Source organism: Ixodes scapularis, unplaced genomic scaffold (assembly GCF_016920785.2).
Source record: "Ixodes scapularis isolate PalLabHiFi unplaced genomic scaffold, ASM1692078v2 PGA_scaffold12__126_contigs__length_90152505, whole genome shotgun sequence".
Lineage (NCBI taxonomy): Eukaryota > Metazoa > Arthropoda > Arachnida > Ixodida > Ixodidae > Ixodes > Ixodes scapularis.
Genome location: NW_024609838.1, coordinates 51,858,584 through 51,882,360, shown reverse-complemented (window position 1 = coordinate 51,882,360; position 23,777 = coordinate 51,858,584). Strand labels below are relative to the sequence as shown.

At 46.6% G+C, this 23,777-nt stretch overlaps 1 protein-coding gene and 1 pseudogene across 1 annotated transcript; both read right to left on the bottom strand.

The window, feature by feature from the left end:
* Positions 1-4,406: 4,406 nt before the first annotated feature.
* Positions 4,407-5,085, bottom strand: LOC120837004 (annotated as a pseudogene).
* Positions 5,086-7,121: 2,036 nt separating this feature from the next.
* On the bottom strand, positions 7,122-8,000 carry LOC121045893 (the record flags this gene model as incomplete). Its single annotated transcript, XM_040499336.2, has 1 exon — positions 7,122-8,000. A coding segment is annotated over exon 1 (879 nt), but the record flags the coding sequence as incomplete, so codon positions are not given.
* Between the last annotated feature and the right edge of the window lie 15,777 nt (positions 8,001-23,777).

Below are 23,777 nucleotides of genomic sequence, written 5' to 3'. Positions count from 1 at the left end.
CATAGCCGCCACTTCACAGACTAACATTATGAGATTACGTCTCAAAAGAAAATAAACGCGATTTCACATGACTATAAGCCATATTTCGTTTTCAATTTTGCCGATTGTTCTTTGAAGTCGGGAGCTTTACATTCCTGGTAAAGTACCAGAAGCAAATGCCTTAGAAAAGTAAGAATACATGTTCAGAGAATGTACTTCAAGTAAAGTACAGGTTTTTCTTAACCTCCTTGAAGTTGTACTTCAAGCAGGGTTGGGCAGTATCGCGATACAATTGAATAGCGATAGTATTTCAGAAATACATTTCGTATCTGTATTTCTGTATCGCGATACATTTTTTTCACCAGTATCTGTATTCCTATATCGAAATACATTTGGAATGTTTTTTGTAACTCGATACAATCAGGATGAAATGCATTTCGTTACATTTCTAGAGAAATACCCCTCCCCCCCCCCCTCCAAAAAAAAAAAGTCCGAACTTCTTTTTTTTTTTTACTTCTGAGGGCACCAATGGTCAAGGTGGTACCGGGGCATTGTTACTATGCTGACCAAGGTTCCTTCCGATTCTCCGAACTATTTCTTCATGCGTCCTCTCCTCTCTTCTGAGAAGTGTTGCGTAGTCGGGGACTCGAAACAGGTGGCTTGCCAGGAGTGGAGTCAGAGCATCTTCTGCCGCAGGTTTTTAGGTAGGAATTTCTTGAGTCATTGTTTCCTGGCATCCAATGACCGCGGCTAACCGTCTTTCTTGCCTTAGCGTACACAGTACACCCAGCCGGCAAAGCTGAGTCGCAGTCCGTTGCCGCACGAGTCTGGCGGTGGTTGACGTGATATAATAGGATGACTCGCGCAGTGAAGTTGAACACATATCGGAATCCGTCTGCGCCCGTAATATTGCACGGCTCAAGGGTACGTCATCAGTCAACGTAAACGTGACCCGCTGCTCTGGTGATCCGAAGCCAAGGAAGGAGGCCAGACGTGGCCTCGCGGTGCTGACCCAGACTCGTACACCTGCGACTCGTCTCGAGCGCGCTGTTTCTCGGAGAGCTCGCACCTGTGGCGGCAATATCAGGTCGCAACCCACGAGGTCTCTGTTTGGATGATGCTGGGCGACGTCGGTGGTGGAGGGACGGCAGAAAGGACCATTAGAACAGGGATGCCACCATATCGCTTTTTCAACCGTAACAGACAATAAGATATGTGTTCCAGGATGCTTCAGGTTGTCTACTATTCTCGAAAATTCCAAACGACACTGCCTGCACGATCTTCAACAAGGTAACCTACAACGAAAGTACGCTATGTCCATTCATACAGCAGTGTGTTAAAGTTTTATGTTCAAGGCCACACCTACAGATAACGAATACGAGTTCATTTCACCGTGACGTCATGTGATCAATGTGGACAAGGGCATCCTTATTGGACAGGGGCGTTGTGACGTTTTGATGGGATTTAGGGTGGCATCGAATTTATTTAGAGGTCGAAGTCTTTTCGCATCCCTCGTCAGACAGGCAGGATGTCAGGAAAGGGAGCGCGGTCAGTCCTTGATGGAACGCTTTTTTGAGCCCATTGAAGACTCCTAGCCGTCCGAAACCACTACCTTCAAGGCCTACGGGAAAGTAATTTCGAGATCAAAAACTTCCACTTCGTACTTCAAGCTTCATCTCAGTTGGCGTCTCAAACAAATTTGAAAAATGTATTGGAGTATCAGTATTTCTGTATTTGTATTTCTCCTCTCCCTAAAATGTACTCCTGTATTTGTATTTCCAAAAACCTTTTGCCTCTATTTAAAATGCATTTCCGATATGTATCGCGATACATTTTTACAGATGTATCTTAGTATCTGTATTTTAGCTACTATTTTGATGTATCCCAGTATTTGTATTTCCAAATACATTTTTGAGTATTTCTGCCCAACCCTGACTTCAAGTACCATCTACTTAAAGGACTCCCCAATATTGCTTGTTTAATATTTATTTATGTCAATATGCTGGGAGAATTATAAGGGTTTTTCGAACGATCTTCAAATTTTGAAAGACCTGGGTACTCTGAATTTCGAGAGAAAAGGTGACCCAAAGGGATCCCCTTTGTGTTGCCTTTCAGCGCACGATTTTTCAAGTGCAGCATGAACTACAGGAGCACCATATAAGCTTAAGAGCGCATGCTGCATTTTGTTTACTCTTTTGAGTTAACATGCAGCTGTACGCGTCCTGCAGTAGGCAAGACTTCAAATGCGTCGAATCTCCCTGAGCTTTTCGACAAAAAACAACAGAAAAGCACGCCAGTCTTGGGCGCTAATGCCGCAGTTAGTCGGCCTCACTAGCCACAGTGTGTCCGCTCCCCTAAAACCATTTCCGTTCTTTTTGCCTCCGCGATATCCCTATTCAAAAATCCACCAGACCGTGCCGGGCGTGTTTTGATGTTTCCTCGTGTAAACACCAGGCTATCTGAATGTGTCCTGGTGTGAACACCAGACTCACCTAATGAAGTACAAAACGAGTGTGTTGATAACAGTAATTAAACATGACGAAGACACATAGAAGGGGACACGGACAACGATGACTTCTATGTTTGGTGTGCACACGAGACCTTCACAATGTGTTTTTGTGTGCACATCAGGCACAAATAATGTATTTTGGTGTGCTAATCAGAGTCACCTAATGCGCGTTGGCGTGCGCATCAGACCCACCTAATGTTTTTCGTCTGCCCATCGAACCCACCTATTGAGTTTTGGTTTACACATCAGTCTCAGTTACTGTGTTCTAGTGTTTACATCAGACCCACCTGTGCATTTTAGTGTTTAACATAAGACCCACTTAATGTGTCTTATGTGCACACCAGAACGGCTTAGTGTGTTTTGGTGTGCACAACCAGCCAGCCTAGTGTCTACTGACGTGCACATCATAGTGGCCTAATGTGTTCTGGTTGCACCCCACAGAGAAAAATGTATCCTGGTGAGCCCATCATAGCGGCTTAGTGTGTTTTGGTGTGTCCACCGCACTAGCAAGGTATCCTGATGTGCACATCGAAGCGGCTTAGTGTGTTAGTGCGCACATCACACAAGCTAATGTAGAGTCAGCACGGAATGAAACCCAAACGCGGAACGCATGGCCATCGACACAGGCTGCTCCACCTGGGGGGCCTCTGAGAACTAATGAAAATGCGCGGGGTGCGAGGGTGGTGGTCCTACTAAAAAGTGCTGGACCCTCGCGTGGTGCGTCTGGGAATTCCGGGTTTTGTCGGTGGCGCGTTGTAAGCGCCGTCACTCGGGGTTCTTCTGTGTCGCCACACTGCCGCCCGGCTGAAACCGGGTGGCCACTTAACCAGGCTATAGCTCTTCGCGATAGTCCCTGCTCAGACAGGTCGATTCATTTATTCCGCTCCGAAATTAATACGCCTGGCATATCGGTGGTTACGAAAGAAGCCGTCAGCGAGCAATTCCTCTCTTTTTATAAGAATCGACTGATACTCTCGCAAGAGAACATGCGCAGCGTATATAAAAACCAAGGCATTCGCGTCGGTCAGCTGCAACATTTTTTTTATAAGAGTATGGTCATGCCATTTCACGTCTATGACGTTTCCCTATTTCTCGGAAACCGTGTGTGGCACGCTGTTCACCGGAGCCCCAGCGCAGTTCCGGTGACAGGTCATCAGCCACTACGGGTCTTCTCTGCACGAAATGGTTCAACATTCATTTCGCCCTTGCGATACACAGAGCGAATATTAATGACAGCGCTGAAGAGATATCACCGGGCATCCGATACACAAAGCGAGTGACGGCGTTTTGTGTATCGGATTTGACGGCGCTTACAGCGCGCCGGCGGCGAAACGCGAGAGTCCCACACACGCCACGCGAGGGTCGAGCTCGTCTTTGTAGGACCTGCAGCGTCGCACCCCGGCGTACTTTCATTAGTGCTCATGGGCCCTCCAGGTGGAGCAGCCTGTGTCGATGGCCACACGATCCGGCGTTCGGGTTTCATTCCGTGCAGACAGTATCCAAATTTTCCACTCAAACCAGCTTAGTGTGTTTTTGTGTGCACTACACAGCACAGTATTGTTGTGCAAATCAGGCCACCTAAGTTTGTCCTAGTGTCCAAAGCACACCAACTTAGAGTTAAAAAACATGATATCTAAATGCGGATGATAAAGTGCATACGCAGTATATCGATTTCGTACAAGTGATTCGACGTTTTTGTGGTTTGAACGATAAAAGCAAATTAGAACTGTATCAGTCGTGATGTGTCAAGCCAACAACAACGTTTATTCAGGAAGTGATTAGTTATATAGTACGACGCGGCTGCGCGGCAGCGCAGCACGTCTAATCAGTGTATCTGTTAACGAGATATGACATCGCGGTTTACGTGCAGCGCGTGCGTGACTTGCACGATACATTTTCCTTTGTTTCATAAATAACATTAGGAGTTCCAACGATAGATGGGATGCACTTGGTTGAAATTGCTGTCGTATTGCAGGCGCTCTGATTGACGGGTGTGCCTTCTGGATCGTCTTGGGACCGGCGTCAGGGGGTGGTCGTGCAAACCCGGCATAGGCGGTCTTGTCCACAAGGAGGCCGGTGTCGCTCTCAGTTCCTCGGTTGAATCCCCGCTGTCCGAGTCGTCACTTTAAGCAGTTTCTTGTTGAAGCGGCTCACGTGTTGGAAGAAAATTTTGCCGGTTGCGTCGCAGCAGCTTGTTGTCTTTGGTGACCACCCGATATGATCTTGGCGCGGCTGATACCAAGACCAGAGCTCTACGAGTCCATGCTTTGTCTTTGTCTCTCAACTTCACGATTTCGCCTTTCTTGAGGTCGGGTAGGTTCTTGCCTCGGGTGTCGAGCTGCCGGTTTCTAAAAACAAGCCTGCTGGGTTGATGGCTGAAGTCGGGGATTCGACTGCGTAGTCTCCTGCCTTGTAACAGCTCTCCTGGTGATCGACCATCCTCCAGGGGGAGCAGATCGATAGCCCAGTAGCCCCATCCAGAAGTCTTCATGGGCCTCTTCAGTTTTGTTCAAGATCCGCTTGACAATTTGCACCCCTTTCTCGGCGAGTCCGTTTGACTTGGGAAACCTCGGGCTCGATGTAACATGCTTTAAGTCATATCTCGATGTAAAACATCAGACTCATGAGACGAAAACTGGGGCCCGTTATAGCTGCAGACCTCTAGGGGAATACCGTATCTTCAAAAAATAGAGCTCAACTTTGCAATAACAGAGCATGTCGTGGTTCCCGTCAGCTTTTCTACTTCCGGAAAGTTCGATTGCGCGTCAAATACACAAATACACGAACTTCCGCCATGCTGGAAAAGATCAACACCCACTCTCTACTACGCATGATTCGATGCTGGCCTTAATATGAGGGGTTCACTTTGCTGCTTGTACGTACACATTTGGCATGCTGAGCACCCTTGTAGCAGAGTCTCGATGTCCGAGTTGAGTCCTGGCCAAAACAGCAAACGTCGGACTCTTGATTTGCGGTTGTTAATTCCCAAATGACCTTCATGAATACGTTGGAGCATCTCCGGTCTAATGGACTTCGGGACCACAACTTTGCTACCCTTCAATACTATTCCTTGAACCAGTGACAACTCGGACACAAAAGGTTTCAGCCTGCCGTCAATGTCACACATGAGTCCTGGGCAAAACAGCAATCGTCGGGCTCTTGATTTGCACTTTTTAATTCCCAAATGACCTTCATGAATACGTTGGAGCATCTCCGGTCTAATGGACTTCGGGACCACAGCTTTGCTACCCTTAAATACTATTCCTTGAACCAGGGACAACTCGGACACAAAAGGTTTCAGCCTGCCGTCAATGTCACCCTTGCGTTCATGTAACAAATGACTGACTGCAGGTCTGCGTCCTTCGCGGTCGCCTCAGCAAGGCGATCTAGGGTTTTCTTGCTTACCAAGTCTGAGAGGTCGCTCACTGCGTAAACTTCCCCGTCTTCCGTTGAGCCGGCGGTGTCCTTTGTGGTAACTGGTGACGACCTTGATAGCATGTCGGCCAGCAGTAGCAGTTTTTATGGTACGAATTGAAGGGTATAATCGTGCATCAGTAAACGCAGAAAGAAACGCTGAAGTCTCGGCGGCATATCACCGATTCCTTTTGAGGCGATTGCTAACAGTGAATGGTGATCGGTTTCAAACGCGATCTTACGCTCGTACACGCAGTGATGAAACTTCTTGCAGCCGAACGTGATGCCCATCGTTTCCTTTTCTATTTGCGAGAACCACTGTTCTGCGTCAGTCATAACGCGTGATGCGTAGGTGACCGGCCGCCACCTGTCACCATGACGCTGCAGAAGTGCAGACCCTAATCCATTCCTTGATGCGTCTGACAAGATCTTCGTATCTCTGGTTGGATCAAAAATAGCAAACACGGGCGTGCTGGTAAGCATTAGGCAGATATCTTTCCATTCTTTGGCGTGGTTGTCTTTCCATTCAAAAACTGTTTCTTTTTTTTTTTTTTTAAAGACTACGCAGAAGTTCTGTTTTTCCTGCCAAGTTCGGTAGGTACTTCCCAAAGTAATTTGCGACTCCGAGCATTCTATGCACCGCTGTCTTTTCTGTAGGGCATGACATCTCCCCCAGTGACGTGATCAATGCCGAGCTCGGCCTTATTCCTTCTTGGCTTGTGACGTCACCGAGAAATTCGATCTCAGTTAGCCCAAACTTGCATTTCGCGGCGTTGAATGTCAAACCCGTCCGACTGGCTAACTGCAGTGCGTTTTTGAGGCGTGAATCGTGCTCTTCTTTAGTGGATCCCCAGATCAAAATATCGTCAATGTATACGCGGACCCCTGGGGACGGATCGAATATCTCGCTTGGAGTTTTTTAGAACACCTCGGGTTCCGACGCAATCCCGTATGGAAGTCTCAAAAACTGGTAGCGACCAAAAGGCGTACCGAACGTGCAAATAGCCGAGGTATCCTCATCCAAGGGAATTCGGTGAAACCCAGAGTTCGCGTCGAGGCTTAAAAATATTTAGCTCCTGCTAGTTCGGCCTCAATGTCTTCCCGCTTAGGTATCTGATAGTGCTCGAGCTTTAGACACTCGTAAAATGCGCCTGGGGCCCATACACACGCGTAGTTTTCCGTCTTTTGTCCGTACAATGACCAATGTACTTACCCAGTCCGTTGGCCCATTGACTTTGCGGATGATGTCAGCTCGTTCCATACGCTCCAGCTCCTCTCGAAGAGGCTCTCGCAGCGCCAGAGGTACTCGTCGTGCCGGTTGAACTACCGGTGTTGCGTCATCTCGCAGGACCATCCGATACTGACGTGCCAGGCAGCCGGTACCCTGAAACAGAGGGCGGAATTCTGTCACTATTTTCTCGATATTGCTGGTGTTCACAACACTCACCGAGCGCGACACAAGTCCCAGCGCCTCACTTGCTAGCAGTCCGAGTAGTGCCTGGCTGCCTTTTTTGACAATGAAGAATTCGATGTCGCCGGACCGATTGTAAATGACCACTCGTAGAGTTGCAACCCCGATGTGCTTGATGGCGTCCCCGCTGTATGATCGAAGCACAGAGGCGCTTGGTTTCAAGTTCGCCTTCTCCGTGCACCTCCGATAGATCGAGTAAGGCAGCAGGTTAGCTTGGGAGCCCGTGTCCACCTTCAAGACGACTGGCTGGTCCGCCACCTTTGCGTGGATGATCCAGTCTGCATGGTTGCCGACGCTGTCTATCTTAAGGTGGACCTTGACTTGCGGACCTTTCTTGCAGCAAGCCGCAAAATGGTCAGTACCTGTGCACAAGAAGCATGACCTTCCAAATGCCGGACACCGTCCTGGCTCGAGCGGCCGGTTGCACTTGGCACATTTGTACTGTTGCTTCTTTTTCACCAGCGCCATTTGTTTTTCCGCCTGCGCCCACACTTCGTTCTGCTGGGCGGATACTTCCGCTGCTTTATAGATCTGTTCAGCCTTGAGCAGCGTTATATCTTTTTCTTTGAGCATTTTTTCCCATAACTTTGAATTGTTTGTACCGAACACAACCTGATCCCGAATCATTGTGTCGGTCAACTGCGCGAAGTTACAGCCGCGTGCTTGTTTCCTCAATTCACGCAAACAATGTTCGAGGGTTCTGCTTCAACTTGCGTTCTTGTTCGAAAGATGTACCTCTCGTAGACCTCATTCTGCTGTTGTCTACAGTACTCCTCAAACTTGAGCGCGACCGTCGCGTAATCCTCCTTATTCTCGTTTGCGGCAAACACAAAATTGTTGAATACCTTCAAAGCGTCATCCTCGGCTACACTCAGCAGGAGAGCGGTCTTGACAGTTGCCGACCTTAGTTTTTTGGCTGGCTCCGTTGCCCTCAGAAAGAGCTCGAATTTCTGCTTGAACAGGTCCCAGTTTTTTGGAATGTTCACAGAGAGCAGCAGTAGCTCCGGTGGCTTGAGTAGTTCCATAGCTACGGTGACTGACGTCGTTACTTCGAGCTATCGCCAACGTGGACGGCATCCCACTTGTGATAGCATGCATCAGCCGTGATGCGTCAAGACAACAACGTTTATTCAGAAAGCGATTAGTTATATAGTACGACGCGGCTGCGCGGCAGCGCAACACTTGTCAACAGTTTACCTGTTAACGAGATATGACATCGCGGTTTACATGCAGCGCGTGCGTTACTTGCATGATACAAGCACTTTCTGATACATTTTCTACTTATTACACTTTTTCGAAAAAACAGGGGCCTAAAAATTATGGCAAATTTCTAGGTATTTATGTTGAATACGTGAAACATTTTAGAGTCACAGGCATTTAGCGAGTCTGAGTTTCCCGACGCCAGCCTCCTGCGTTCACGGTGCTCTTCATCAGATAAGTGAGCACGTACCATAGTACACTTGATAATTCCTAGAATGAAGCGATACTAGCGCTCATCGGGCAGGCAGATAAGCCTGGCAATCTTCAATTACCTTCCAATATCTCGAGCTCCTCTCCGTCAATCCGCACAGGCGGTCGAGCTGCTCCTCAACTGCCTCACACAACCTCGCCTACCCCTCTGGTCACGTAATTTCTCTGCTTACCAATCAGGGTCGAGCACTGCACTCCTCCTCTTCCACCTGTCAACCAATCAGTGTCGAGCCTTGATCCAACGCATTTATCCAGGCTTCAGTTCTGTGCTAACGAAATGCCCAAAACTTAGTGAAAAATGTATCACATTAATTTGAGAAAAAAAATTACTCACCTTTTTGGGGGTTTTAGTTACATAGACTGTCTCAGATGTTAGTATGAGCACCCAATTTTCTAAAATAAATGAATAAATATTTTCACGAGCTTTTGGCGGCTTTTGATGGTACCTAAGCGGCAAAATCGAAACGGACCTTTAGGCCACTCCTGTTCTAATTGGCGGACGGAAACCATCTTGGTCTCCTTTTGAAGCGGAGTTGGTATTTTCCCTTCTTTTTGCTGCCCTTCAAAACGGTGTCCGCCGCTTAGTTTCGGCGTGATCTGCGCCTTCACGCCTCGCGATTGCGAAGCCGTGTTTTGCCAAAGCGTAACTATACTTCGTTTATCCTACGTTGAACCGCAGCGGAAGGCTAGGGGCCTCCTCAGCCAATCAAGCAGCAGTTTAAAAGTTACGTCCACTCACTCCTAGGGCGTGTGTAAGTGCGCGAGTTGAAATGGCGGTGGCTGGAGATCCGGCATAGACGCGGTGCAAGTGAAATGTTTTTGTCTGCTGTGTTCGAGAAAACTCAAATGTGAAATAATTCACTCGATTTACTGCACAAATTCAAGTATCTTTGGAGCTTATTGCTGGAACTTCTCGACGTGCCGTGGTGGACGCGCATCTGTGCGGTTTTAATTTTGTGAGTGGGATTGGTGGGATGGCATAGTACGCTATCTTATCACAGACGCCTTGCACGCCGAGCGGAAGCAGGCTCTTCCTAAACTCTTGTGCTCATTTCTTTTGCCACACAGAAAATTAGAGACTTTCCCGCCGAGCAACAAATCAGGTGTAGGTGGAGAATGAAACGTGAACTCCAACCCAACGCCCTCGCGAGATGGGTTTATGCTTAAATTTAAAAATTCCAATGACGACTACTGACAGTACACTACGGAACGCTGTTCGGCAGTTACTGACAATCCACGCGTAGCAGAACGAATCCGTTTGTCATTTTTGCAACGACAAAAAAGGGAAGTCAACAACAAACGTACTTTTGCTGGCCACACCAGACATGCTCCCAGTGGCACTTTTCCTCCTTATTCAACACAGCTCATGCCTTTTTTGAACGATCGCTCTGTGCAACTCGCTCAGATACTCAGAACGAAATTTTTAGTACAGGTTCAGCAAAATTTATTGCGCTTCCCTACAAAAAGTAGCGGTTTGAAATTAAACAGAAACGTATCCTGAGTTTCGGACCGTCATATGAAAACGGGAACTAAACTGGAGACAACCATTCGGAGGCCTAACCGTACTTGTTCAAATCGTAAGCTAAATCGGGTGTTTCCAATACGGATAATTTAACCGGAGGTTATGCCGCACCGGGGCACTACGAACAAAAAAGGAGTTAGATTAATACAGAGGTAATGCTAACTTTCACCTTCTGGTGTACTGAAGCTGATGCTAAGAGTCTTTCTAGTCAGTCCAGTGCTTGAGAGCATGTCATCTGACTCTCTGGCAAGACCCAGCGGCACGGAATGCATTGAGCCATGCAAAATATTCACTGCCCTTGGTTGATAGCAATGGCTCATAGCATCTGCTGCTCTACATCAGAAGTAAAACAGAACATAGTGTTGGTTACTCACCAATATCACCGGAAATAATGAGGTACGACGCAACACAGGAAATTGTGAAAAAACGAGAGGTTTCATATATATATTATGAAAACACACAATCGCATAAAATCTGAGGAATGATACATTTAAAATTTCGTAAAACAATTTAGGGAATACTTTTAAGGTTCCTCAAAACTCAAACATTTCACACCCGGGTGCGTACAGGCTTTAAAAAAATTCAAGGATTTTAAGAACTTTTAGGGGCCTGTAAAGATATATTACAATATTCATCTAGTAAATTTGTAATATAAAAACTTTTTTTTAAAATGCACTGCAAAAATTCTTTATTGTACCATACCTAGCAAAAGGCGTATTTGCCGAAGAGGTGCTGATATTCGAAAGGACCCGTGCGAACCTTGCAGACACAAAATCTTCTAAAAAAATCAACAAAATAAGGCAAAACCACAAATATCTAGAAGAGTACCAACTAGCTATACAGAGGGGCTTAAAGCGATAAACTGGTATTCCGTTCACCAGGAAAAACTGACCCCTGCTTGGCTGCCGCTATGTTGTTAGACCACTGGACACATGACCATACAAAATCCTGAGGCTTTTACAAAAACCTGAGCCGAGATTTTATTGCGATTGCTGTGAAAGCATGATAAACTATTTTTTTAATATTGTTAGCCCCAGAGATCAGTGTCTAGCTTTGATAAAAACCCAAAATACAACACAACGGCTGACAGCACCTGGTGCACGCATTGCGAAGCTGCCCAAGTTTTGTTTTGTAAAAGCACATTTTCGACTTAAAACAAACGAAATAAAACTTATCTCGTCGGTACCGTTATTAAAGATCAATACTCCATTATCTGTGCGCGGTGCTTCACTAAAATCTAGACGTGTCTATTGGTAACAAATGTGCAACGTGGTGATAGCCAATCGCGGGTCAATCTCAGCTGCCAGTTTATTGCTCAAGGCCCTCTATCTCGTTGAAGAGAACACACATTCAAGACTGTGCAAAATAATTATTAACTCGTAGAGAAAAACTAGCTTTGTGAATAAAAATACATAATAAAAAAACACAATAAAACTTTCAAAATGAAATCGCAGTGAAAAAACAACAGGACAAATAGCGGAAGCGACAGGCGTTTAGGGGGGGGGGGACTCCTAACAGAGATCCGTGGGCGTTCATAGTTTTCTTCTTGGCCCTCTCCTCTTCCCTGTTCTTATCGAAGAAGTAGTCACCTAAGAGCTTTTTGACAATGTCCCTGACGAACCGCTCTTTGCCTTTCTTGGCACATGGCTTTTCGCCGTCAAGGACGCCGTCCTCCTTGTCTTTCTTGCCTTCCTCCTTGTCTTTCTTGACTCCGGCCTCCTGCGTTTGTTCGTAGCAGCCGTAGGCAACTGGCAAAACCAAAGAATTGCAGCGTGTTTAGTTTTTATTGCCTGGAGTTTAGGGGCTAAAATTCCCACGTATAAAGCCCTTTTTTAAAAGATCCCTGCACCATGAAGAAGAAAATTAAAGTGTGTTTCGAACGGAGCGCCAGTCGATGGCAAACGCGTGCGCTTGGTGACGTCCTGCCGACGGCATTGGCATCCAGAGACAAGACTGGCTGGAAACGTAGACGTGAAATAATGTGTATGCCTTTTGGTGAGTGGTTTTTGCTCCCACTTTCAGCTGAAGCACCCGCAAATCCACATGTCATTCACATATTTTAAAGAGATGTTCCAACAATTACGAACGCTGCTGGTTCTGGCTGCACAATCAACAAAGAGAAAAAGTAGCTTCAATCATGAGTTTATTTTACATATTATAAAATAAGTAACACAAATTGGTTAACAAATACATTTTATTGTGTTACTAAAGTCCCATATACTAGCGTGGGCGTAGTTTATGCACGTACAAACCTAGTTGGAAACCCTTGGCGGGGTAACTTACGTGAATAATCCACTCACCAACGACGGCATCAACTTTTTCTGGGGTGAGGGGCGTCTTCCCCACTGCCCCATCCTTTAGAATGCGCCTGCAGGCTTGTCCGGTGACGCTCCTGTCAAACAGCGCTGCACGCTCCCAGAAGCCACGACTGATCATTCTCACGAACTGTTCTGGAGTGGAGGCACTGCTCACAGCATGGGTTATCGTGGCCTGCACCAGAGCTATGCCGTGGCCGAGATGAACTCTCTCGGCAACGATTGTAGTGCGGATGGAACATGCCGAAGTACAAAACTCCAACGCCGCGCCAGAAAGTGGGCCTCATTGAGAAAGCAGACAAGTTCGCACTTTTGAGAGCGAAGCTTGTCGAGAAACGTCAGCTGCCCCTCGACGAGGAAGACGATTCTCGAAGCCTGCGACAAGACACAGTAATCAAAGCGTTCACTAATTATTCTTCCTACCTTTGCCAAGGTTGAAGGCGCCTTGATCACCTGGCAGACATGCTATGCAGGCACTGAAAGTGATATTACTCGGAGTGTGGCTGTTGAAGCCCAAGATGACAGCGACTAGGAGTTACCCGTACCTTCGCTCTTGAAGAAGTCTTGCAATTGCTAGGGGTTGTCTGCAGTTTTTTGAGTGTAAATAGGGCGGCTATTTGGACAATTTTTGCCTAATCGTCATTTTTGACAACATAAGTACCACCAACCACAGGACGCGTTAAACACAGATTGGTGATTACTTTATGTAACTGCATGGCGTTTTGCAATAAAAAGTTTCTTAAGGTTTGCCGCACGTGATTTTAGTACTTTTATTTTTTTTTTGTATAATTTGAAATCCCGCTTAACTGGAATATTTTTCTCAGTTCGACAGATTTCGAATTAACGAGGTTTTACTGTGCGTCCAGATACCATCAGCTAGGCAAAACGTGTAAATGCAGTGCTACATCGCAATTCAAAAGGCAACTGCAATCAAAAAAATAACTTCTTTAACGGTGCGTATACAACACGCATGTTGCAAAGATGCATTTTCCTTTAAGAAACAATTTAGCTTATTATTGATGCTGCACAATGGAATTTACATTAGCTGTCTACCTCTCCCCTCCCCCGCAGGGGGCACCTGTGAAAGCAGCTGTTTGGAGAGTGGCGTCTCCACGGACCCCGAGCCCCGCAGGGGGCGCCTGCACCTTAGGTTCTATGTGCTTGGTGCGCAGCGTCACCATGGACCCCAGCCACTTTGGCTACACTGCGGACCCTGAGTAACAAGTGGGTAAGACCCACCAACGTCTGGCTGTGCGTGGCGAGCCCGTGTCCAGGTAAAAGGGCATCCTGGTGGTTGAGCCGAGCCCGGGGTAGGTTTGGACCCTTCGGGGCCCCCCGGGCGAGGCAATACACCACTTTGGCCCCTGCATCCTGTAGACGGGAGTCCTGGTAAGGCCCGGCCAGGATGATTCAGTCTAGTCGCCTTTTCTTCTACTATCCCCTCCAATCTTTTACCTTTACCTTTCCTGCTTCTTTTATTTCTCTCTCATTTCTCTTACTCCTTTTTCACTCCTCTTTGGCGGCAAGGCCTAACCTTGGGTGGCAATAGACCTCTGTCTTGACCCACACTTGGGTATTGTTTCCCGGCAGCACTGTTAGCGTAACGTCTCCAGCCATGCCCTTCTTGTTATGGTGCGTTACCTAACCCCTTGTTGGGCTCGGCGGTGGGCGGTGCACCGCGGATTCTGAACATTCTTTGCCCTCTTATGGCACCCCTCCGTACTAAACCCCCTGATCGGCCCCTGAAAAGGGGTCGGACCGAAGTAAAACTGAATGATAAGTCTTCACCAGTACAGAACACTTTTAGCCGAGTCCTGGTTATGCACTCTGAACAAGAAGAAAAACCTCTTGCGAAGCTGTCACCTTTTCTGATCGCAAAAACCCTAGAAACCCTTGAAGACAAAAACTTCAAAGCAAAAAAAGCTAGTATCTGGTGACTTGCCTGTTGAAGTGAAAAATGGCACACAGAGTGCTGCCCTCTTGGACCTAAACAAGATTTCTGAGTATAGAGTCTCCGTCACTCCACATCGAACATTAAAAAGTTGCCAAGGAGTAATTTCCGAGGATGATTTGCTAGAGTCAAGTAACGAGGAGATTTTAGAAGGTCTTTCTAGTCAAGGAGCAATGCAGTACGACGAATTCTGCTTCGTCAAGACAGAAACGAGAGACCAACAAAACATATAACACTTAAATTCTCTTCCACGGTGCTGCCACAAAGTATCAAGGCGGGCTACCTCCACTGTAAGGTGCGCCCATACGTCCCCAACCCGAAACGCTGCTTCAAGTGTCAACGGTTTGGTCATGGCTCTGCCACCTGCCGCGGAAAAACAGCCTGTGCAAAGTGTGCATGCATAGACCGCCCAACAGTCACGTGTGGCAGCTCAACCCCTAAGTGCATCAACTGCACTGGTGCCCATCCTGCTTACTCGCGATCGTGTCTAAAGTTTAAAGAGGAGAAAGAAATTTTAACCTTAAAAACAAAGGAGAACTTGAGCTACCATGAAGCACGAAAACGCTTTTCGTTCCTTCAAGGAGGAACGTACGCCGAGGCGGCCGTCGGGGGGACTAGGTCGCTGTCGAAGGCATCAGTGAGTTCCCAGTATAGTCTTCGAGACACTGAGTGCCCACCCAGTCCCCTCACCCCTACAGAGACTTCTGTGCGATCTCAGACGCCTGAGGCCCCACAGATGCTCACGAAGTCCAAGGCGTTTCCGCAACGCCTGGCCCCAAAGGTTCGGGTGGTGCTTGACACCACCCGTTCCCAAGTCCGAAAGGGATTCCCTCCTTCCTCTACACAGGGGGTGGAGGAGGCCATGGAGGTCAATGTCCCATCCACCGAGGGTAGCATGGAAACTGCCACCCCTGTGCCTTCATGCTGGAAGGCAGGCAGTGTTTCCTCTGCACCCCTAAAAAAACCAGCGCAGGCATTCCAGGTGCGTGCCAGCCCGTCAGGCAGAGGCCGGGCACAGCCCACTTGCCTGACCGACAATCCGAGAAAGCCGGGTCACTCTGACGAGGCAGTCTCGTTGAAGGGCCCAGAGGTATCAACGTAAGAAAAAATGGAAGAGGCCAGTCCAGCTTCAGATGACGACTTGCTTCTTTCGAGAGCGGAGTCCTTGTCGTCTTCCGCGGGTGAGCTCGTAGAACGACAGAAGGACAAAGCTACAAAGAAAATAAATATTCCTCGCATTTTAGCTCCGAAAGAAAATTAGCTGAACTATAAATATGTATCTTTTTAACTTTTTTATGCGTTTTCAGGGAATTTCACTAAAAGGCAGCCACACCGATATTTTTATGCACTTTTGCCCACGACTTTTTATTGATTTTAAATAATTTTTATGGGTCATCTCTCTTTTATGCAATGGAACTGTCGAGGTCTCCTACGCAACATTGATGACATTAGTTTTTTTCTTAGTGAGCTACGACCGATAGCTCTGGCTTTGCAGGAGACTCATTTGAATTCCAGTCATTGAAAGGTTTTCCGGTCCTATCACGCTTTTCGTAAAGACCGCCCATCATCTCATTCAGACGGTGGTGTGGCAGTTGTTGTGCAGAGAGGGCGGCATGTGCCGGGGTGCCCCTGGACACTCCGCCCGAGGCAGTGGCTGTGAGGGTTCTGACCGACCGTTTAATCACCGTTGTTTCATTGTACCTTTCGCCACACATCACAGAGCACATGCGTGAGATTCAAAAGCTCATTGCCCAACTACCACAACCCTTTTTAATATTAGGGGATTTTAGTGCTCATCACTCCATGTGGGGCAGTGCACAAGTTGATTCGCGTGAAGAGCTCATAGAACGACTTTTATTGTCATCGAATCTTTGTCTTTTAAACACGAAATCTCCAATCTTTTTTTAGTGACGCACATAACTCCTTCACCTGCATCGATTTATCTTTATCATCGCCATCTCTGCTTCCTTGTTTTTCTTGGAAGGTTTTAGGAAGCCCATTCGAGAGCGACCACTTCCCGATTGTCGTAGAGAGCCTTGCTGCTGTTAGTACTCTTTAAGTATGTGCGCCGAGATGGCCCCTTGTCAAAGCTGATTGGGAACTGTTTTGCTCATCTGCAACATTTGATATTTCTTTATTATCAGTCTTGTCTCCATATGATGCTACTGCCTATGTTACTGAGAAGATAACTGAGGCTGCAGAACAATCTTTTCCTCGCACCTCTGGGAAATTACCTAGAAAGTGCAGGCCATGGTACACTGAAGAATGTTTCACGACAATGAAGAAGCACGACAAAGCTTGGGGCATATTTCGACGGTACCGCACCGTAAATAACAAGATCGAATTCAAAAGGCGAAAAGCTCAAGCCCGCTGGACTAGAAGGCAAGCAAAAAAGAAATCGTGGACGAAATATGTCTCCTCACTGAACAGCTTTGCCCCCGCAAAGGAGGTGTGGGACCGTTATCGCAAAATCAAGGGATAATAAAACCGCTGTTTTATTACCCCTCCATTGTTCAAGACTGTTCCCACATCACTGAAAGACTTGGGCAATACTCTTGGCGTTCACTTCCAGAGCGTTTCGAGTTCTGAAAACTACAGTGCCAATTTTAAACACTTTAAAATGAAAGCAGAATGCGAGCGAATAGTTCTGTCAAGGCAACCTCTACACCATACAACCAGCCCTTTACGCTCCGTGAACTGGAGTTGGCTCTTGACATCAGGAAACAGTCTGCCCCAGGTCCTGATTTCATCCACTATGAGACACTTCGTAAGCTGCCCCTACAACATCTGCTTAGTTTTTTCAACCTTCTCTGGGAAAGAGCTTACTTCCCTGAATCCTGGAAAAGAGCACATGTTATACCCTTCTTGAAAGCTGGCAAAGACCCCTCTCTTTGCCCGAGCTACCGCCCAATTGCCCTTACGAGCTGTCTTGGTAAGACGTACGAAAGACTTATCAACAAACGGCTGGTGTTTTTTCTTGAAGAACAAAACCTATTTGATAACAATCAGTGTGGTTTCCGCCAAGGCCGGTCTACTCTAGATCACCTCGTGCGCCTCGAGACGAGGATCCGGGAGGCTTTTGTAAAGAGGCAGCACTGTGTGTTTGTGTTTTTTGACACGGAGAAGGCGTACGACACGACCTGGAGATATGGAATCATGCGAGACCTTTATGCCTGCGGAGTACGCGGCCGGATGTTACGTTTTATAAAAGCTTTTCTGACTGGGCGGACCTTTCAGGTTCGACTAGGCACCACATTATCGGACACATTTGTTCAAGAAAATGGGGTTCCTCAGGGGGGGCATCCTGAGTGTCACATTATTTGTTTTGAAGATTAACACCCTAGCTCAAATACTGCCACCTTCCATTTAACATTCATTGTATGTAGACGACCTACAGATATCATTTTCCTCTTGTATTCTGTCCAGCTGTGAACGCAAGCTGCAGCTAGCAATTAATAAGATCAGTAAGTGGGCCGACGAAAATGGCTTCAGGTTTTCATCCGGAAAAACGGTGTGCGTTCCATTTTCTCTTCGACGAGGGCTGTCTCTTGAGCCAGTGTTGGAATTGAAGAGAGCACCTATACCAGTTAAAGCCGAGCATAAATTCCTGGGAGTCATATTTGATAAGAAGTTGAATTTTATCTCTCACTTAAAGGAACTGAAACAAAAGTGCCTGAAATCCCTAAACATCCTGAAAATGTTGTCACATAAAACGTGGGGCTCTGACAGACTATGCCTGCTACGCTTGTATAGCACCTTGGTACGATCCCGTCTTGATTATGGTGCCGTCGTGAACAACTCAGCGCGACCATCCTCCCTGAAGATGTTGGACCCGGTACACCACCTTGGCTTGCGCCTCGCTACGGGTGCATTTCCGACATCGCTTGTTTTAAGCTTGTACGCGGACTCTCAAAGATGCCCCTTTTCAAGCGAAGGCAGTACCTGGGATTGAGCTATACTTCGAGGATTTTGTCTGATCCTCACCATCCAACCTTTTTTGCTTTCTAGCAATCTCAAGTTGCTCGCCTTTTTGAAAATAAACCACGCATTGTGCGGCCATTGAGCTTTCGTGTTCACAGTGATCAGTCATCTCTCGGTCTCGACCTTCATGGCATTAACCTTCTCCAAAAGGCCGAACGTATTCCCCCTTTGAAAAGACTTCCAGTATCATGTGACTAGTCATTCACACGGTATAGGAAGCGTAATGTGTCCCCTCTGCTTATTCAACAAGAATTTCTTGGCTTACAGAAAAAATATGACGACTATACTCAATTTTAAACAGATGGCTCCAAGACTTTTTCTGCAGTGGGATCGGCTGTGTATTCTGAGGTTTTCATACAGGCCAAGTGGCTTAGCTGCATGGCTAGTATTTTTACTCCGGAGCTATACGGTGTTCTCCTTGCAATCGAGTATATCACCACCAGCAAAACAATGAGGGCGATTCTTTTTGTAGACTCCCAAGGTGTCATTGTGGCCCTCTGCTGTGTAAGATATACAAAAAACATGCTCGCTAAGCTAAAACACTATAAAATCAATCGCTGTTTAGAGCGTGGGTTCGTTATCAAATTCTGCTGGATCCCAAGCCATGTTGGGATCAAAGGCAATGAGAAAGCAGACCAGCTGGCTACCTCCGCAAGCAATCTCCTAGAAATCCGACGGGGCATACCCTTTCAAGTTATCAAACCCCTCCTTAGGAAAGCTCTCCTCGATGCTTGGCAATCTGAGTGGAACCTAGAGAGTGCAAATAAGCTGCATGCTATTAAGCCAGTTTTGGGGTTGTGGGAGAATTCATCTCGTAAAAACCGTTTTCATGAGGTTCTCTTGTGCCGTCTTAGAATCGGCCACACCTTCCTGACTGACGGACATATTTTTTGTGGAGAAGACGCTCCAAGCTGCGAGCATTGCGGTGAACCTTTGACAATTTTGCATATTTTGTGTGCCTGTCCGGGCTTTGAGCAGAACCGGCCTGCCTGTTTTCCAGAGGTTTTTATATATCAGATTCCTTTTCATCCAACAGTTTTGTTAGGCAGAGCATCCCATCATTCCATTCAATCGGGTCCTCAACGTTTTGCAAGCAAGTGGCCTTCTACACAAAATTTAAGTACTGCATTTTGTTCACCATAAATACATAAAACATCAGCTTCATGTGTGCTCTCAATTACCGTTACTCTGAGTCGCATCAGTCTTGTAGTCTGGCGCAGCATCGCCTTCTTTGCTTTTTTGCCATTAAACCGTTAATCATCATAACTCTCCCCTCCTCTCTGTAGTACTTGTTTGCACCACGTTGGTATGGTTACAGTAAAACGAAAGAGGACACATGAAGGAAAACACAGATCACTACAAAATTACTCACACCCTGAAATTGTTTTCATTTTTCTCCATGCAAAATATTTTCGATACAACTTTTCTATACTGAAAAAGGGGGGGGGGGGGGGATACAGCATCCCTCTTAATAATTGTATTTTTTATAAGAGTTATCATCTATTCATTTAGGTTTAGTAAGCAACAATTTGCCACTGTATCACCAGTAATGCTCGCAATGGTATTGAATTTGATTAGCCACAAAGTAGCAGATTTAGCAGGACGCATGCTTAGTAATTTTGTGGACTAGTTAGTCACGAGTTCTCAGCCCTAACAGTACACATTTTCAGGTGGCCGAGCTTGTGGCATTCGTCTGTGGTCTGACCGAGTAATAGGCACAATATTTTTGTTACATGGAGCTGGCTGCAAGCACCGTCTATTATGCCTAAATAAGTGATGCACCTTGCTCTCAAAAGCCCTCGATCCTACTTACCTAGTTCTGGCACTAAAAAATGCAAACTTATTTTCTTAAGCGTTAACACACCATTAATTGCATTGTTTGCCACCTGAAAAAAAATGCACTTCAACATCTACAGCAAACACCCATTCTGACTGGTTCATTAGACAACGTAGACATATCATACTACACTAAAAGATAGCCAGCTCAATTTAAGAGCAAACTAAGTGAAAGTAGTGGGAAAGCCAACTTTCAGAGCTTGATAAAAATATAAAAATTTTGTAGCAACAAAGCCAAGAACACATACTTTTTTCAAGAACTTCAAAGCCTGGTGATTTCCAGTCGAGTTGGCAAGACCAACTGCCTACTTGTGATTTACATGATGCTGTTTTTGACCCCGTTTGTTGTCAAGCCTGTTATAGCTGCAAGGGCTAACTGAATGAAGGCTATCTCTTGTTTTCAGCCCTCATGGCTTGCTCGCCCCCTTTTGTGGCTTGCCCTGTCTCTACGTAGGTGACCAGTGGACTACCTTTAGGTGGTGGAGCATCTCTTGGGATACTCCGTTACATACGTAAGAAGCTTGCCTAGGTATTAGCTTAGTTATTATAATCAATAGCACGTTCGTTCCGAAAACTGCCCTTTCAATGGAAATATTTAACAAAATATTTTTAGGCTCCCATGCATACTTGAGCATCCAGGACAGCAAGAAGCGGAGGATAAGGAACATCCCCAGACCCCCCCCCCCCCAGCCAGCAGCCCTGGCATCACCTTGAAGTGCTAATTGCCAATTCTCAACATCAGCAACTTGAAAAACCTAGCTGGCTTTATGAAATTAAGGAGTTATATAGAGAAATGAATGACATTTAGTCTATTCCAGCCGTAAATTTACCAGCCACTCCTAAAATGTAAGGGTGCAGTTGATTTAACTTGAATTGCAAGCTTCTGCAGTCGATTTCTGGGAGAAAAATCGAACCATTGTGCTGTAAGCGACGCAAATGACTCTGCCATTAGGCAGGAACGCAAGGTACTTTTATGATTCCATGAAGCTGGTCTCGTGAAATAACACACATGTGGCTAAGTTGGCCGCAGTTGGAGCAGAAGCTGCGAGATGAGCAAACCGGCCCTGGGTGGCGAATAGAACCGAAGAGCAGACCTAGTGACCTAAACGCCGATGCGTTACTTTAGGACCGTGAGGGGGTGCGGAACCAGCTCGTCTAAGGATGACTAGAGCGCCTCTATGTTCTTCTTGCATTATTCTTCGTAGTACCTGAACAACAGCACATACTCGTGGAGAGAACACAAAGGGAGAGCACAACACAAATGCTGCTGTAGTGCAGGCAAAATATAAATTCAAACCTGAGACACTCTTTCAGATGCTCCAGAGCAAAGAGAAAGAAGCGTTGAAAAAAGTCTAATTCACACACTTGCGTTGCGTCCAACCGAGTGTGACTTCAACCACTTGCAATGCTTAAAACAACATGGAGGCGTCTGCGAGATGGCACCAACGGCAGCGTTAGGAACGTACTTAATGTATCAAAATGCATTCAGACATAACCGCAGATGACATTCACTGCATTAAGCAATAAATGTGTTGGCAACACTACGGTGATAGAACGCGTCTTTGACAGGTGCGTTTAAGACGTTCTCATTTTGGTTCCTCGATTTACACCTTCTGATGTCGCAAAAGTGTCATGCTGTCGCTGGTCTTGACACTGGCGGCGGTGTAATAGCGAAGGTAGAGCTGGCAGACGACTGTTCTACCATGTCTCACTCTGCTGCTCAACAGTTGACGGAAACTCAAGTGGACATGAGACGGGACATTCCGACAACAGCTACTTTTTATGTCCGGTCATCTTGTTACCTGGCGCACCTGGTGAGTCGACAACCAACCGCGAGGATTCCGACGCCCGACTGCATGACATTTTTGGCTTTTCTGGCGAAGTTTGTTGCCACTTCCGGACTATTATCAATGCAATATGGGGGGGGGGGCGGATATAGAACAGTAAACACACTACTCGAAAACTCGTTCCATGAACCATATTAACACTGCCATTGGCTGAACATCGTAGACGCCGTCATCTTGTCTTAAGTGTCGCAAGTGCGTGCAGTCGCACTCGGTCAGACTCAACGTAAGTGCAAGGTATATGTACATGGGTAGCGAAGCTTCGGCCAAAAAGCGGTTCAAAACAAATCGCCAGCGACATCGACCTGGAGGGTCACGTGAAGGATGCGATTGAAGCGCGACTAGGAGAGGTGGGGACAAACATTATTAAAATTAATTAGTTTGTGACTAGAAGTATAATCATTGGTATTTTTAAGCAAGCTAAATATAATTATTAGATAGTATTAATCATATTTAACGCGCTACAAAATTCAAAACTGTCTTTGTTTTTGCTAATATTATGCATACTTCTTATTAGCGTCCTCTGTACGCCACTAGCAAAAAGGCCGACTAGCAATAGCGATATTTGCAGTTTTTTGTAGACCTCGTTGCGCGCGGAAAGGCAGTCTACTGACGTCCGTCTGCTTGCTTGTGTTTGGGCCTCCACGTGCTCTTCGCTTTTAATTGTTTTAGCGGCAGTTAACACCGTTTCGGGAGTTTTGTTGTTTGCTCGGGCGTGATTAGCCCAGTTACCTGCGCGGGAACTCGGCTGTCGTGCGCTTGGATCTTGGACGCTACAGCGCCCAAAAGGCTCGACGTCTTTTGCGATGATGAGCACAGCGCGATACGGAAAGAAACGGTGCTCCGTCGAAATGTGTGAAAGCAACACCCGCACGGCTGGCATCTCGCTGCACCGGTTTCCCCTCGACTCTCGAAGGTGAGACTTCGCTACTGTTAGTGACATGCCTGCTGTGTGATGTATGCCCCTTGTTCGGTCTCCTCTTAACTCTTGTTAGTTTTACCTAAATCTATTAGGGTTGTCTGGATGTGCACAAGAAACTACACCTGAAGGCGTAATATGTTATACTAGGAATGTTTTAAGTTCGAAATCACTCTGACTTCGCAGCGTTGTGTGCCGTCATTATAAAAGTGCCCACGATATTAAAATTTACCTGTACCGGCCTGGCTCTGAGGAGCCTAATGTCGTGATCATCGGCGTGGTTATCAGTGCTACAACACAGATATCTAATAGGGCATCTGTGCGTAAGACTCGTGTTTTTACTCTTCATGATGTACACAGAGCAGTGATGTCATGCATTTGTTAAGGTCCTTGCACTGATTTGCTTTGGTTTGTGGACATTTTGGCTACATTTTCTTTTCGTAAGTATTCATGGCACCCTCATAGCACCATGCCTTATCTGCAGGCGCGAAGCCTGGGTTCGGTTCTGCAACAACCAAAGTCTACAGGGGAAGACTCCATGGCAGCTACGAGAGAGGGTAGTTTGC